Source organism: Mauremys mutica, chromosome 23 (assembly GCF_020497125.1).
Source record: "Mauremys mutica isolate MM-2020 ecotype Southern chromosome 23, ASM2049712v1, whole genome shotgun sequence".
In the NCBI taxonomy this organism is placed as follows: Eukaryota; Metazoa; Chordata; order Testudines; family Geoemydidae; genus Mauremys; species Mauremys mutica.
Genome location: NC_059094.1, coordinates 18,745,863 through 18,763,098, shown reverse-complemented (window position 1 = coordinate 18,763,098; position 17,236 = coordinate 18,745,863). Strand labels below are relative to the sequence as shown.

Sequence of the window (17,236 nt, the reverse complement as noted above, 5' to 3'; positions counted from 1 at the left end):
CCATGGGGTCTCCTGGCCTCAGCCTGGGTTACGGATCCAATATGGATGAGTGAGCCACGGACGTTGGTAGCTCGCATGGGAACAGTTCAAAGCCCCTCGGTAGGAAGTGCCAGTTATAAGCAAGCAGTTGACAACTGATTAGCATCTATTCACCCTTTATAAATGTGACCTTAATAGAGTGCGTGACCCAGACCCCCGCCTCCGGCCAGACCCTGCTACCAGCATCCCTGGTGCGAAGGGCTGCCGGAGCCCTGTCTACACAAGGGCACCTGCCCGGGGAGAATTTTTCCTAAGCTTGTGGGTCACCCAGTCAGCTATGGCTCCGTGTTCCCAGCACGGGAACACACCGTGTCTGGGCTGGGATCCCACGAACCCCACTGAGCGAGCCCCAGACGGGAAGGGGACCAGGCCAGCAGAAACCAGGCACTGGGGGGGGGCTCAAAGGCCTGAGAGCAGCTCTGCCTGCAGCCCAATACTGTCCCCACCCCGGCCCGCCGCAGGAGCAGGCTCCGAGGCCCAAGGAGCATGCCAGGGGCTGGCACAGTCTGGCTGTCGGAGCCAACTCGGGGCATCATTCAGCTGCTGCATGCGGAGCTGGCGCCCTGCTCCATTTCGGGGAGAGGGTCTGCGTTCTGCTCCCTGGCCGTGTCTCTCCAGGGAGCCATCAGCCCCAATCTCCTCCAAGAGCCCATGGCAGCGGCAGCACCAGGCAGGAGACCCCAACGGGATCCTGGTGCCTGGGCCCCACAAGCCGCAGCGCATGGCAGGGAAGGGCGACGCTGCGGTGACTGCGGAGCATTTGTGTGGGGAGCAGCCCGTTCAGACAGACACACGTGAGCACAGGGGCACGCGCATGGGGAGTCGTCGCTGTGCTCGGGGAAGCGAGGCCCCCTCAGCTCCAGAGCCCTGATATCACAGCAGCGTGGAGCCTCTCGGGGGGTTCAGACCTTGCACTCCAGACTGAACAGACCCTGACGTAACGCTTTGTAAATAACAGTCTGATCCGGCACTATCTAGCGCTTAGAGCAGGGCCCTGGGAGCCAGGACTCCTGGGTTCTGTGAGGAGAGTGGTGTTTAGTGGTTAGCGTGGTGGGGGTGAGAGCCAGGACTCCTGAGTTCTATTCCAGACTCTGCATGGTTACATGCCTCAGTTTCCCTATCTATAAAACTCACAGGACAATTGGGAGGCCCAGCCAATGCTCTCAGATCAGTCTATGCATGGAAAGCTCCCAGCTGGGACGTGCTCCCTGCACTAGCAGTGGGGAGGCTGAAGTGCAGGCAGGCCTAGGGCAGTAGGCGCGTGCCAAGCTGCACGGGAGGTGAGATGTGGCTGCAGAGCCGGCCCCTCCCTGCAGGGTGACGTAATGCACCCCGGGTAATGTTTGCAAAGCGCTCTGCAACCGGGGGCTGGACAGGGCGATTGAGACAGACAGACACAGGCGCTGTCTAAAGGGCCCCGGCCACAGCCAGGACAGGAGAGAAAAACAAACGCGCAAGGACCAGCCCTGGTGGGCTCCTGATGGCAGCACGGTGCAGCCGCAGCGCCAGGGCCTGGCAGGCCAGGACGTCCCCCCTGGCGTCTCGTCACTTTGGCCACAAGGGCAGCAAACTGCCGGTCGGTATTTCTAAGCACAGACCCAGCCTGCGGCTGGCAAGGGGCCGTTTGCACTAGCGCTGGGGCTGCCTAGTGAGAGCGTCCCCAGGGATCCCGGAGACACTCCGCGCCACCGGCAGAGGCGTGCTCACCCCAGGGGCTTTGAGAGCAGCGCTGGCACTGGGAGGGGATGGCATCGCTTTCCAGTAGCGACCCAGCTCACAGCTGCAAGGGGCTCGTTCCAGGGGAGAACGTGGAAAAACTGCCAGGGATGGGCACCCCACCCCAGTGTCCCCCACCATCGCATGCATATGTCCCCCCCAGTACATGCTGCACCCTGCCTTGCAGCTCCTGCAGGGAGGCATCCTGGCAGGTGAGCCCAGCCCCCGGTCACTGCCAGGGCTGAGGATACAGAGGGAGGAGCGAGAGCTGGAGGTGGCAGCCTCATGGGTTCTTGGCTGGACCAGCTCCATCCTACTGCGTTGTAAGAACTGCCCCAGCCCTCTGCCCACAGCACTGGGTGTGTCTGAACAGTGGTTTGCCCAGTGCAACCCTGCAATCAACTGAACCAGCTCTGCCCACAGCCCCTCTTCCCCCTGCCACTACACAGCAACGCCCCCTGGCCCCGTGGCAGCATCCCCCCAGTGGGGCAGGCAGGAGGGGGACCAGCAGGGTCCCCCATCCTGGGGCTCGCAGTGCCCTACACAGCAGCTTGGCTGCTCCAAGGGGTTAGACACACACGCGCATTTCCACCTGCAGCGGCAGCTCCAGTCTGACCTGCGCTAATGCCCCAAGCCCTCCGAGTGCCACCTGCAGCGATCCGGCCTCCGCTCTGCCCGCCTCGGACCTAGCACGGCACCAGCCACCCCAGCACTGGCCTAGTGCACACAGGCCGGGGAGGGAGCCCCAGGGGGCCTGGCATGGGCCGACATGACATGAGCCAGAGACAGCCCGTTCACAAACCTGGCCTGTCCCATCCCCCCACCCCCGCCACACACACACACTGCACCCCTTCTCTGCAGCCCCAGGGCAGAGCTGCTGGCACGTTTGGCTGCACATGGAGCCAGATCTGGCGAGGAGACTCTGGCCATTTACAGGCCAGGGGTAGTTAAGGGTATCACCCCCTCCTCCTCCCAGGGTCCCAGCTCCCCGGGCACCCACATCCAGATGGCCCTCCATGGCCAAGCCAGACAAAGACTCTCAGAGGCAGCCGTGTCCCGCCCCACCCGGGCCTGCAGCCACCAGATGAGGGAAAGCTTCAAGCCCAGGATGACGCCTCAGAGCAGATGGCAATACTTTCCCAGATCCCCAAATGTGCCCAAGGCAAGGCCGGGGGATGGGCGACTCTGCCCAAAGCCCAGCCCAGTCAGGGTCCCCCTGCGAGCCCGGACCCTCGTCAGGGTCCCCCCTGCACACGATTTCCCTTCAGGCCTCTCGGACCTGCAGCCAAACCGCCGTGGGCTGCAGAATTCGTGGGCTGGGCAGGGTCAGGCTTGGCCAGTGGGCAGATGGGAACCCTCCTAGGGAAGCCCAGGCAGTGCTTCAGGAAGCAGGCTGGGGGGTCGCAGTCGGGGCGCTGACCCCAATGCGCCAGGGCTGCATGAGGCCAGGCCATGCGGCAGTGTCGGCTGTGCCTGAGATAAGATGTAGGATGGGGACCAGGCTGCTGGCGGCCATTAGGGACCCCAGCTCCCTCGCTTTCAGCTCAGCGCCTGTGTCGACCCCTGAGCTGACCCAGCTGAGGCACAGCCCTGCCCCGGCCTGTCGCCAGCTGTCGCTGCCTCGTCCCAGCAGCTGCCCCGAAACCCGACGCTGTTTGTCTGCCAGGACAGCAGTCAGGGTGGGTGTCCTGCGAGCGGGGAGGGAATTCCAGAGGGGATGAACGCCCCTCACGCATGCGCAGAACCAGGCTCTCCCCCCGTTCCCCCAGACACAGGTGTTTCCCATTCGCCTTGTGCAGACTGGCGGTTCCAGGGCATGCCAGGCAACTCCACGCTTGCTGTGGCGAGCCCTTGGGGGCTGGCGTGCAGGGGGGCCATGGCGCTGAATGGCAGGGCCTGCTCGCTCCCGTCTCAGTGGTGTCGGGGCGGGGGGACAGCAGGAGGGATGCTCGGGACAGGCAAAGTGCTGCTGTCAAAGCCACTGGGGCAAGGCAGGACACACACACCCCTGCAGCCAGCTCACAATCCTGCCATCACCACGGCACACAAGCACCTGGGGGCATCTCTGTTGGCGAGGCCTCGTCTACACTAGGCGAGAAAGCATTGCAACAAGCCAACCGGAGGGACACTTTGCTCTCTCCTTGGCTGCCTGCGGTGCCCATGCCGCCTCACTTTGGGCACGAACATGCGCAGCTGAGCAGGGCATGGGGCCTTAGCCTGGTAACACGGGCAGCTGCTCAGAGAGGCTGGGAAGCACATTGCTAATGGACTGGATGCTCGCTGGGACCCCTCAGGGCTGAGCTGTCCTGGGGATCAAGGAGGGGCCTGTGGGTACCTGAGGATGGAGGGGCGCGGCACCCCTGGCCTGGCTGCTGAGCAGGACGGAGGTGCTTGGCTCTGTAGGAGCCCTGCTGGGAGCTGCCAGACAGAGAGAGGATCAGAGTATCCCCTGTCACCACAGTCCTGGGGCCCTGCCCCTTCCCAGGCTTTTGGGCTGACATCACTTGTCCCTAGCAGGCTACAGCATGCCACGCTGGGGTCCCTGTGCCCTCACCCAGCCCCGCTTTCCGCCAGCGTCTCTTCTAGCGTCAGCAGCTTATGCAGGGGAAGATCCAGGCTTCACACACGCCTGGGCCCAGCAGAGCTCTGAGCTAACGCCCTTACCTAGCACAGGAAGGGCAGGGCATGGTGGTGACGCCAGGCCTGGCCCCGAGCCAGGGGCTGCATCTCACTGGCCTGCTTCCCTTCGTCCCCAAGCAAGGCTGATCCCGAAGAGAGGGCAGCCCAGTCGCAGCCCCTGCCTCCCTCTGCACTTGGGAGGGGGAGAGACGCCAGGACTCCAGCTTCGGCCTTGGCTCCCTTCAGAGCCACGGCGCAGAGCCCAGCCCACACCCCACTGCCCACGTCACTGAGCCCACTGCCTCTCCTGCTACCTCGTTGGTCCTGGCGCTCCCCCAGCCCTGCCGGTGCCCACCTCTTAGACTGGAAGCGCCGTGGGGCTTTGTCGTCTCTGTATCGCACCCAGCGCACCGAGCCCCGGCTCCGCGGGTGCAGCTCCTGGGTGCTGCCGGAGTGCAAATGAAGAGCGATCTCTGGTCTTGTTTCACGTATGCCTGGGCACTGCCCGGCCAACCCCAACCCCAGCAGCCAGTCACGAGCCTGTGGAAAGCCCAGCCTACGGCACTGCCTGCCAGAGCGGGCAAGAGGAAGAGCCAGAAGTCTCCGCCGGATGCTCCGGCAGCCCAGAGTCAGGCGGGGCAGCGGCTGAACAAAACCGAAGCGGAGCTAATTCCCAAGCATCCGTGGCTCCCCAGGCTCTGCCCTCAGCTCCGTGAGCCCCCTTGGCTGCTTGTGCAGCACTGACACAGCAGGGCCCTGGGGACCCGAGTGCAAAAGCAGCCATCCTGCGGGTACCTGCGGTCTCCCGAGCAACACTGCAGGACAGGCGATATCCCCGGGGGCGCACACGTGCACGGGCTGATGGCACCAGCGCAGCTTTCCTGAGAGGGTCTTTCTTGTGCAATCTGCTGCTGACTCAGCTCCCTGCGCTGCAACCCCTAACCTTGCTGAGCTCATCCACAGCTCACGGGGAGCCTCTGGCAGCCAGCGGGGCGGGGTGCCAAGTCTCTGCATGTGCACGGCTGGGATGGGACGGCGCCAGCAGGTTCCCAGTTACCGGGCAGCAGGTGGGCAGCCCAGCATTGAGCCAGGCAAAGGAAGTTAAAATGCAGCTTTCCAGAGCCCATCTGTGCAGCGTGCAGTCCACAGCCAGCCCGACGTGGGCTTCGGCAGCTCCCTATCCAGGGCCATACAGCGGCACAGAGGGACCCCCATCCCAGAGCAGGCTTCCATGGAGGGTGGATGGAGAGGTCTGCCACCGGCTGCCAACGCTCATTTCCGGCTGAACGCTGCCATGCTGGATACCGCTGCCAAGGGCCTGGGTGTGGGGCACGAAGCGGAGCCAATAGGGAACTCAGCTGAATGCTCAGGTCAGTGCAGCTGGTTCCTGGAAGATGCGCGAGCCGCTGGGGCTGGCTCGTTACTGCCGGGTCCTTGTTGCTCGCGGACAACAGGCTGCAGGGTTGGGCTGTTTGAGGAAGAATTTGTTTGGGGGAATGAAACAAAGAACCCAACGCTGAGACCCCGGGTAGCTAAGCAGTCACCTCGCTGGGCTCGGCAGAGCTCCTGTCCCTTGAGCAGAGGGATTCTGCTGCTCTGGGCGGAGGCCTCGGGCATGAGGCCATTGGTGTGTCGCTCCCTCCCGGGTTAGCACGGCTTCTGCCCAGGCCACTCACACAGCTCCTACCCCAGCTCAGCACACCAGGGCACGGCAAGTGCCTCTGAATCCGGCCGCTGGCCTGTACCCCATAGTCCAGCCCCTGGCAGACGCACCTGGGCTCTTCCCTCGTTGAGGAGCATGCGGGGCTGGAGAAAGGCACCCTGCTGCCTGCCCCAGGAGAGGGGTCCCCTCCCCATCCCCAGCAGGGATTCACCTCCTCTACCCCCACTCGGGCCCATGTGTCTCAGTGACTCAGAGAAAGCCCTCTAGCAGGTAAGGGATGGTGCAATCTCCATGGCTCATTCAGTCCTTGGCCTCCTCACTGCAACGGCCAACTAGGGTCCATTGCCCGAGGCGCCCACAGAAACCTGGATCACGTTACACAGGCCGGACCGTCATCAGGTGGGAACAACTCCTAGTCACTACTAACCTGATGTCAGATTGGAACCAACACCTCAGAGGGGAAAAGCCCCCATCCCATTCCCTGCCTCTGAGTCAGCCAGCCCCTGCCCTGGGGCCGGATCAGAGTCAGGACCCCTAGAGGGGAAAGCCCCCGGACTCCATTCTGCAGCCTTCCTGTCTTCCCACGGGATGATCAGGAGCAGCGGAGCGTGTCTCAGACATGATGCAAAGCCACACGCCCAATTGCTCACACACACGCAGCTTCCGGGGGATTAGCATGAACAACTGTATCCGTCACACCTGGATGACAGCACCTGAGAGAGTAACTAAGCAGCCCGCGCCCGGCGCAGCTCCTGGCAGGTACAACTGCTCCTCTGCCCACACCGCCGCTCACACGCCCACCCCACGACAGCTCAGAGCTGCAGGCCTGCCTGCCCTGCAGCAGGAAGCCATGGCCGACCCAGAGAGCACCCACCACAAGTCTGAGGGCAAAGAGCTGAATGGAGCCCCTGCCCTTCCATGCCAGCCCAGCGCAGACAGATGCCACACAAAGGGGCGCTCACGACACAGAGACTGCGACCCTCCCCCGTCATTGGCATGGGCTGGCAGCCCGGTCCCACAGCACCTGGGCTCGGTGCCCAGGGGAAGCCAACATCCCTCCAGGACCGTCTTCCAACCCTCAGAAATGAAAACTGGGCGGCTCCCGTTGGGGTCTGGCTCCCAGCTGCCCTGGGGCGTGAAGGGGGTGCAGCAGGTTCAGACCCAAGCCCTGACCTCCCCCTGGGCCTGGCAGGGGAGCTGCAGCCGGGTTTTTGAATATCCGCAGACCATGCCCCCAGTACCTTCCCCAGCATTCATTCATCCTCCCAGCGCAAACAGGGCAGGGGTGGGGTGTGGGTGTGGGTTGGGTTTAACCCGGGCCCGTGAGAACCCAAAAGCTAAACAGACTGGAACCAAAGCCTGAAGCTTCCCAGCTCTCCCCAGACTCTGGCAGCGGGGTGTCCAGATGCCCTCTCCAGGTCAGCCTGCATTTTAAGGGGCTCTCTGCTTCCTACGGTGCCCATCACATTTCCGCTTGCTCCTTATTTGGGGGATCTGGGAGGGCTGTTGTACCCAGCACACAGAAGCCTGCTGAGCTGTCACTGAGCTTAGGGGAGAACAGACACTGCCCCAAAGACCTTCCTAACCCTAAATCGACCTGCGATAGGGTAAGGGAGGCCACACCACAGCAAGCGGCCTGCCTGTGTGGGGTTGGGGACTACCCAGGAGATTTAGGGTCAGTTGCTCTACAGACCAACCCAAAAGAACTTGTTCTAAGAGGAGGACGCACTGGGGACCATTGGCTTCAGCCAGCTCCCTGTCCCCTCCGTGGATAACCTGCTGCACCCCTACAGCTTGTGGCGCACCGGAGCAATCCTTGAGGAGCAAGGGAGGCCTGCTTGCGGCGCAGGAGCTGATAATACTTCGCTGCAGTAGTGACCCGGCCCCCCAGCGCCAAGGCAGAGCAGCCATGCTACAAGGCAGTGTCCAGGATGTGGAGCGAGGCGTGACAGGAGAACTCAGAGAGGCAGGATCTCAGGACGGCGCTGGGATGGGGCCTCCGGTTGTTTCCAATTCATTTAAAAATAAACATAAAGGAAAACGGGCCAGAGAACCTGAGCTGCTTTCAAGCTCCATGCCTATATCTGCACTGGACCAGCCCCGAGTCAGCGCTAGACCCCCAGGGCACGCTCTGCGACCTTACACCCATCGGGCCAGTGACAGCAGCTGGGTAGGAGGAAGTGCCTGAACCGGGGGGACGCCCTGAGCAGCAGCAGCAGCTTACAGCATGGGCAGAACTGCTAGCAGACCTCGGTGGAGTCCGATGCTGAGCTCTGAGAAAACCTGCCCATCACTGCCACATGGCTGCTGCTGGGCGCTTCTGAAAGTCTGGCCCTTGTCCCAGTGCCTAACTAGGAGCTCAGCTCCTTCCAGAAATCAGGCCTAGCAACCTCATTTGCAGAGGTGCTGAGCATCTGCCGCTCCCCTTGACTCTAACTGGAGCAGGGGAGCCCAGCACCTCTGCAAATGAAGCCATTGGCATTAACCTCTAGATCGCTAGCAGGACCCAGCCCGCAGAGCCTGATTTCACCCGGCGGTTAGGCCGGCCATTTCCCCAGCACTGGGCTCTTGTCCCGTCCCGGAGTCGGCGCCCCGCAGAGCTCTCTGGGGTGAAAGCTGCACTAAGTCTTTTGGACGATGCACTCCGGGGCTGTCACACTGCAGTTCTGCATGTTGCATCGCTCAGAAAAGCAATCGGGCTGGCCTCGGCCAAGCCCAGGCCTCCACCCCACGCCACCTTCTTCCATCCTCTCCCTGACCTGGCTTCCTCCAGAGACCCTGCCTCGGCTGGTGTCCCAAGGTCTCTGCATTTTGGGCCGCCAGTCCCAGTGGGAAGAGGAAAGAGACCATACAGAACAGGCCTGCGCCCGCTCTGTCCTTGCCCTTGGCCAGCCTCACCCAGCTGCTTGCATTTAGCTACCGTCTCTCTGCTGATGGCTTCACAGAGCCGCCCTTGCTTGCCCTGTCCTAGATCTGTGCCACCAGCACCCCGGCTGGCTTGCTAGGGGACACGGTGCACCTGTTGTTCCTCTGCCACCCCCTGTCCAGGTCAATTGGAAGATGCCCAGCCCTCCCATGCAGGCCAGCCAGCTCGAGGCCACCCAGAGGAGTGTAAACACCTCGGCCAGGTGGAATTCCAGCCTAATTGAAGTCAATGGCAAAACGAGTTGAGCTGGGGCCAGATTTCACCCCATGTTTCCTCGTCCCCATGGGCTCAGGGCTGTTTCACGCAGCCAGAGCAATGGGCAGAGACAGGGCGATTCCACTCTCCAGGCAGTTTGGACTGACGAAAATTAACAGAAAGGGGGAAATGTTTAAACAAACCCCTTTCCACCAGAAATACAAACTCATTGATATTCGTGCCAGGCTTCAGAGAGACCCGTTCTGCAAAGTCGGGCCTAACACAACTCGATAACATCCGATAAAGAGCTAACTTGTCCCCAGGACTGTGGCATGCTGCAAAACCTTCACCACATCTTCCAGAGGCTTAGCACCTGGATCTGTCTCCCTCCCTCCCCCCACCCCATTCCCATTGTTTTCTTGCTAGGAGATTAACAACAAACTAGCTTCCCAACATATCGGTGGGACACACAAAAATCCCTTGGGTGTCTGGCAGCAGGGCACTATTCCCAGGGATGGGCAGGGAACTTGCCCCCACCCAGCCAGAGCACACGCACATGCACACGCCGTCAGGCACAGGACATCATCACCAGGAGGGAAAGAACAGTTCTGCTCAGCTATAAACAACGGAAAGCCAGGCCCATCGGAGGAGCCGAGAGCCAGGCCCAGACAATACGTCTGCAGTTTTCTTTTTAAACACAGTATTTATCAAACGCTGCAGGGCCCCAGCTCGGCATTTAAGGCCGGGTCGCCTGTCTGCGACCAGCAGCAGCGAGCTCGGAAGGGCCCTGGCTCTGGTTCCCCTGCCAACACTGTCCTCCCCTCCCCCCGAACGGCCACCACAGGCCCTTGCAGACTCAGGCCTCCATGAATCACAGCAGCTGTCCCTCCCACTCCTGCAACAGGGCATCAGGGAGGGAGGGGGAGGGGGCTGCCGGGCCTTCCCTCTTCCTCCATCAGTGGAAAGCCAGGCCTGCCACAAAGCCCTGCTTAGTCACAGCGCTGCCCTGCCTGCACCCGGAGATACCAACTCAGACAGGGCCAAAGAGCATTTGGCTGGGCCCCTTAGAGCGACTCGGAGCCAAAACAAATCCTGGCTCCGGCAGACTCAGCTCCAGCCAGCCGCTGCCCTCCCTCCGGCTGCCCCGGAGCAAGAGAATTCAGCAGCGCTGGGCAAAGCTGCAGCTTCAGGCCTGGCTGCTCCTGTGACCCACCAGGGAGACGGCAAACCCCTGGCCAGGGGAGAGCAGCGCTGCACCTGGGAATGCCATGAACCTGCCCAGAAATGCAGCAGGAGGCACCACATGTGGATGTTGCATCCTCAGCATCTGTCCCCCAACGTCCTCCCACCCCGCAGCCACCATGAAAGGCCTTTTGCCTTCCCACTCATAAGACCAGCCTCCTGCTTTCCTCACTAAATCTAGGAGGCGGCTATGCTGCACATGTAACCATGCTGGGGGGACCGGTTATGGGCTAGCACACCATTGCACCCTGTGGTGTAGACAGGACCATGTCTCCAGCCAATCCCAGGGTCTGGATAAGCTGTAGCACAGTTCAGGGACACAGTGAGCTCCACAGCAAGATGGAGCATTGTCAGAAGACAGACGCGTTGTACCCTGGTTGCCCGACACTGCGGACGGTCTGGGAAAGCTGCAGAGATGGGTACTGTGGCACTCAGCAGAGACCCAACAGCTAATCACATGGGTGCCAACCAAGCTCTGAGTGGGGCTGGCTCAGCTCTGCCCTCAGCCAGAGCAGGGGTATGAGGAGCAGCGACAGAGCCAGCACACCAACGGGGCAGGGCGGGCACAGAATCCCCTGCAGGTGCCTGCTTCGGTTCTGGATTTCATGAGCCAGCAGATGTGCCCTGCACCCTGTGTGCCAGGGGGCTGAAGCCGCTGGCATTGGGGAGGGGCCACCTGTGCGGGGTAGGAGAAACCCAGCGATGAGGGAGAATAAAATTAACACCCCCTTCACCCCAACTCTGCTCCTGAAGAAATGGGGGCCAGCAGGCAAGAGGATGAGACCTGGGGAAGAGATTCAGCTGATCCATGTCAGTGCCACCCCTCCTCAGGCCTGGCCCATGCCCCTACCATGCGTCAGGGCTGGGGACCCATGCCGGTGATGCCCCCAGGCAAAGGGAAAGGAGGAGCAGGCAGGTCCTGGGGGAACACTGGCCTGACCCACAGCAGCCCCAATGCCCCCTGCAGCTCAGTGGGCAAAGGAGCAGCACAGCGGGGGACCACGCACACCCAGAAACACCAAGATCTGCCCTCTCTGCACTGCAGGACCGAGGCTGCTACTGTCTGGAAAGGTCTCATCAAGGGCAACTTCTATCTTGCAGCCACTTGAGTGAATCTAATTAGCTCCTAGAGGCTGCAGGCTTGGCAATCTGTGGGCCTACTGAGACCACGTTAGCGCCTTTCCTCCTGCTCCCTAAAACTCCAGGGAGGGGGCACTGCCTTCCCCTGGACCCTCCATTGCAACTGGGTCTATCTGCCTGCCCAGCTGGGCCTTCATCACCCCCCAGTGAAAACGAACCCATCATTCACGCCCGGATGGTGAGGAGACCTCTCTGGAGAGCCTGCGGCCTGTCAAACGGCCCTGAGCTCTGCAGGGCTGGGATGCCGGCAGGAGCTGGTCGTTCAGAGGGACCCGCACCCCCAGGGGCCCAATTCTCCCCGAACCCTGCTTAGACTTGTCTGTTTCCCCAGAGTGACTCCTGATTTACGCTAGGATAGGCGAGCGCAGAATCAGGTTCCCTCTGGCACCATCTACTCAGGCGCCAATTCTCCTGGTGTAAATCATCACAGTCCCACAGCCCCCACGTCCAGATCAATGAATCTGGCCTGTTCATTCCAATGGGAGCTACATCCATTCACAACAGCTGGGGGGCCCAGACTGCAGGAGTCACTCCCGATTTGTATCAGAGAGGTAGCCATGTTAGTCTGTACCCACAAGAACAACGAGGAGTCTGGTGGCACCTTAAAGACTCACAGATGTATTTGGGCATAAGCTTTCGTGGGTAAAAATCCAGGCGTGGTGTTTTACCCATGAAAGTTTGTGCCTAAATAAATCTGTCAGTCTTTAAGGTGCCACCGGACTCCCTGTTACTCCTGATTTGCAGAGCCCGGTGTCTCTGTGCCCCAGCCCGGTTCAGTCACGTCTGGGCTGCAAACACTGCAGGGCGAGGCTGCCGTCCTGGGCCTGGCCTAAATTAGGACATCTCTGGGACCTGGCTCCAAAACAGCAGCCGCCTGCTTCTGCTGCGGGAAGACTCCATGAAACCCCAGGCCTAGGGCTGAATTCAGGGGTTTCTACCCAGCTGGAGGAGGGGCTGTGCCCCCCCCAACTCCCTCCTCCAGGGAAGGGGTCTGAGCGCCGCCCATCACCCCTCTCCCCGCAGCCGTGTGGCACCCCCAGCGCAGAAGCCCCCGGACGGGCAGGTTTGGGCGGCGGGGAGCCGGGCCCGGCCCCAGCGTGGCGCACCCCCGGTTACCCACACTCTGCAGCCCGGCTGGGGGTCCCCGTCCCGCCCCGCCCCGCTAGCCTGGGCGAGTGACTGTGCCCAAGGCCGGCGGCCGGTTGCCCAGCACCCTCCCCGCCACCCGGCCAGCCAAGGCGGCTGGTCCCAGGCAGCAGAGGCGCGGGGAGGGGAGAGATGCTCCAGCCTGGGCCCGGCGCTGGGGAGGAACCCGCGAGTTCAGACCCGCTCGGCTCCCGGAGCTCAGGGAGGCGGCCAGGCCGGGGACCCCCTTCCCCAGGCACCGCCACGAGCTTCCTCCTTCCCCCCCCACCCTGCGAGCGGGACCGGGCTCAGCCTGCGGGGCTGGGGCCGGGGGGGGGGGGGGTTAACCGCAGAGAGGGGCCGGGGCGCGCCGCACAATGGAGCTGGGGGGGGAGGGGGGGCTCCGACTGGACGCTGCTTTCGCCTCCCGGGCTGCAAACACCCCCCCCCGGGGGGGCTGGAGACCGACCAGCGGGGGAGGGGCGCGAAGTCTCTCATGACCCCCCCCCGCGCAGCTATTTACCTTGGGCTCGGGGCCGCATCGCCGCGGCCTCCCGCGCCTCCGGCCGCCGCTCCATGCCGCGCGGGGGAGGGCGCGGCTCGCTCTGTTGTGCCCCCCCCGCACACAGCAGCGGGATCGGACACGAACCAGTCACGGCTCCGCCTGGCTCCGCCGCAGGCTCATCCCGCCCCGGATCCGACCCAGCCCCTTCCAGGGGGGGCGGAATCAGCCCCGGCTCGTTCCCGGTCCCCGGGGCGCAGGACCCAGGCGCCTGCGGGGAAAGGGACGCGGGGCCCCGGGGGACGGGGACCGAGACTCCCCCAGCAAAGGCCCCCGCGCCCCCCGCCGGCGGCAGCAGCTGATGGGGCAGCAGCGAGCCCCGGCGCTATTCTGCAGCCAGCCCGGTCCCTGCCCGGCCTCCCGGACAGGCCCCTACCATGTCTGCGCGCCCAGCCGGGAGGGGGGCTCCGCCTCGCCCCGGGAGGGGCCGGGGCAGGGGGGCGCCTGCTCTGGGACGGGGGGGGGGCAGAAATCCTCTGCGCTGCCCCGAGGGCCGGCGCGCCCCGGTCTGCGCGCTGGGTGCCCGGCGCGGGAGCGCAGGGGCCCGGGCAGATCAGCCTCCCCCCCCCCGCCTCTTGGTTGTGTCCGGCCGCGCGCTGAGACTATCTAGGGAAAGTTGGATTCTTGGGCGAGCCGCGGCTGGTGACTCACTTAGGAAAGGAAAGAAGGGGCAGGAGCAGCGGGGGGCGGGGAGCGTCCCAGGCTGTGGGAGGCTGGGAGCGAGAGGGCCTCCAGTCCTGGGGTACCCAGCCAGGGGATGCTGGGAGCGGGGGTCCCTCTGTCCTGGAGATACCAGGCTGGGGGATGCTGGGAGCGGGGAGGGGGGAGTCCCTCTGTCCTGGAGGTACCAGGCTGGGGGATGCTGGGAGCAGGGGGGTCCCTCTGTCCTGGAGGTACCAGGCTGGGGGATTCTGGGAGCAGGGGGTCCCTCTGTCCTGGAGGTACCAGGCCGGGGGATGCTGGGAGTCCCTCAGTCCTGGGGACGATGCTGGGGTGAAGTAGTTTCCCTACCTAGCCTGTGCGTTCCCCTCCACGCCTGCCCTGTCTGTCTTCACTCTCCGCCTGCTGCCGGCTGTCCCTGTCACCAGCTGCAATGGAGCTCTGGGGCTCATTACACACATAGCACCTGCCAGACCAGTTAGTTGCATTGATTGGAGTTTGAATCATCCCGCAGAGACATTGGTTTCCTGACCAGGAATCACAATCCCAATTTTAATTCTTGCCTCTCCCTTGCTAATTTCTCTCCCCTGGTTGCTCCCCGCTTGCACGTGGCTCTGAAGACCGGCCACTTACTGACAGCCCTATTCTGAACAGCACTCAGCTCACCCTGTGTTTCCCTTATATGAGGGGAAGGGTGATGGGACCTTTCATTCCCATCTCAATGTGCTCCTACACTTTCCCCTCCCGCTTACCCCCGGGAGCCCAGGGTGCTCCGCAGCCACCCACTCTTCTAAACTCAGCCCTTTTGTCTGACAAAACTCCTTTGGCCTGAGAAGGTGATGGGGATCAGGGCCTGTATCTCTCACCCACCACTGCAATGCAGCCCCCTCTGGGGCAGCCCCCAGCGGCTAGCAGCTGGGACCTCAGGTTCGTGTCTCCCACAAAGGCTGGGGTGCCTCCCTCTGCAGCACAGGGTCCTGCTACCAACTGAGCCTGCTCCTTGCTGGGGGCCCCAGGGGCTTATAGAATCAGACTATCCGGGTTGGAAGGGACCTCAGAAGGTCACCTAGTCCACCCCCTGCTCAGAGCAGGACCAATTCCCAAGTATATCATCCCAGCCAGGGCTTTGTCAAGCCGGGCCTTAAAAACCTCTAAGGGTGGAGATTCCACCACCTCCCTAGGTAACCCATTCCAGTGCTTCACCACCCTCCTAGTGAAAAAGTTTTTCCTAATATCCAACCTAAACCTCCCCCACTGCAACTTGAGACCATTACTCCTTGTTCTGCCATCGGGTACCACTGAGAACAGTCTAGATCTATCCCCTTTGGACACCCCCTTCAGGTAGTTGAAAGCAGCTATCAAATCCCCCCTCATTCTTCTCTTCTACAGACTAAAAATTCCCAGTTCCCTCAGCCTCTCCTCATAAGTCATGTGCTACAGCCCCCTAATTTTTTTTGTTGCCCTCCGCTGGACTCCTTCCAATTTTTCCACATCCTTCTTGTAGTGTGGGGCCCAAAACTGGACACAGTACTCCAGATGAGGCCTCACCAACGTCGAATAGAGGGGAATGATCACATCCCTCGATCTGCTGGCAATGCCCCTATTTGTACAGTCCAAAATGCCATTAGTCTTCTTGGCAACAAGGGCACACTGTTGACTCATATCCAGCTTCTCATCCACTGTAACCCCTAGGTCCTTTTCTGCAGAACTGCTGCCTAGCCACTCGGTCCCTAGTCTGTAGCAGTGCATGGGATTCTTCCGTCCTAAGTGCAGGACTCTGCACTTGTCCTTGTTGAACCTCATCAGGTTTCTTTTGGCCCAATCCTCTAATTTGTCTAGGTCTCTCTGTATCCTGTCGCTACCCTCCAGCATATCTACCACTCGTCCCAGTTTAGTGTCATCTGCAAACTTGCTGAGAGTGCAGTCCACACCATTCTCCAGATCATTAATGAAGATATTGAACAAAACCGGCCCCAGGACCGACCATTGGGGCACTCTGCTTGAAACCAGCTGCCAACTAGACATGGAGCCGTTGATCACTACCCGTTGAGCCCGACCATCTAGCCAGCTTTCTATCCACCGTATAGTCATTCATCCAGCCCATACTTCTTTAACCCGACTGCACCAATAATCATCCCGCCCGTCCCAAAGGGGGAAGGGACTGCTCCAGGTAGCACCTGGATCCTGGACGTTTGTCCATGCCAGGTCTCCTGCTTCCAACCACAACCTAGTCACAATTGTGGCTTCCCACACTCAGTGGAGGCCACAAAGCTCTAAGAGGGGCCGATGGACATAGCTGGCTCAGAGGAGCATCACAAGAGGTAACGAGCCTTTCTGTCCCTACATCACTGACCCGAGTACACACCAGGTCAGCAGCAGCCTAAAGTCGTTACCATGTGATGGCTGTTTGGCGGGGGGCCCTGCGTGCAATGAGCCTCATGGGTCTCAGTCCTGTTACTAGTGGGACCCCCACAATGTCCCCCCCCCACCTTGTTGGGGCTGGTGGCTGGGTCCTGAACACATGCAGGGCCTAAATGAGAGCTTGTGCTTGGCTGTTTTAATTAGTTTGCAGCTAACGCGATGCTGCATGCCAGTCTAGATGCTCCCGGACACATTTCTGGTCATGTTCGTTAAAACAGGAGCAGCGTCTCCTGCAGAGGTACCCTAACTTTCCCTGGAGCTCTGTACTTGGCACTGCTTGGGCCTGCACCAGAGAGGAGAGGGTTCAATCCAGCACGAGCACCCCTCAAACAGGCAGAGGGAGCATCACCGGGCTCTCCAGCTGGCCCCCTTGCCCCCAGTCTAGACTCGCTCGCTGGGCTCTGTCCCGCCCGGCCATGCCACCAATACAGGTCCCTTTGGGCGTATGGGGCTGGGGGAGGAACAGGGTCACTGAGGGAGGAGGGACTCTAATGAAGCAGCTCCTGGATGTTTTTTGCTGCAGCCCAGGGGTCAGATACTTGTAGGGTGTAAATCACTGACTTTAAGGGGGTGACAGATTTGCACCAGCTGAGGCTCTGGCTCAGTGAGAATGACTCAGTGGGCACCACCCTGCACACCCAGCTTGTCTCTGACTGCGGCACCAGGAGGGCTGCTCACGTTTGCTGGCCCCACGCACACTGCTCTGGGTGGACGCTCACTCACAGCGGCGCTGTATAACAGTTGGCTGGAGAAGGAGCCACCTCTGCTACATTCTGCCTGCAGAACCTAATTACCCTCATTGGAATCCAGCCAGGAATGTGCAGAATAAAGTGAAAGATTAAAAAAAAAACCCAACACCCACTAGCCCCTTCAATCTGTGTTTTGAAGCCGCCAGTGGCTCAGTGGGATCAGCCTATTGATTGTGCTG

At 61.6% G+C, this 17,236-nt stretch overlaps 1 protein-coding gene across 6 annotated transcripts in view; it reads right to left on the bottom strand.

Annotated features, from left to right (window-relative positions):
* MAP7D1 (MAP7 domain containing 1) overlaps window positions 1-13,584 on the bottom strand; it is a 34,842-nt gene extending 21,258 nt beyond the window's left edge. For 3 of the 6 annotated variants that reach the window (XM_044997772.1, XM_044997774.1, XM_044997777.1), the window contains exon 1: window positions 13,189-13,582. In XM_044997772.1, coding sequence (XP_044853707.1) covers window positions 13,189-13,243 — 55 coding nt within the window. In that variant the 5' untranslated portion in view covers window positions 13,244-13,582. Of the gene's footprint in view, window positions 1-13,188 lie in introns of all 6 variants that reach the window. The other 3 variants (XM_044997775.1, XM_044997778.1, XM_044997776.1) reach the window with 3 other exon arrangements.
* Between the last annotated feature and the right edge of the window lie 3,652 nt (window positions 13,585-17,236).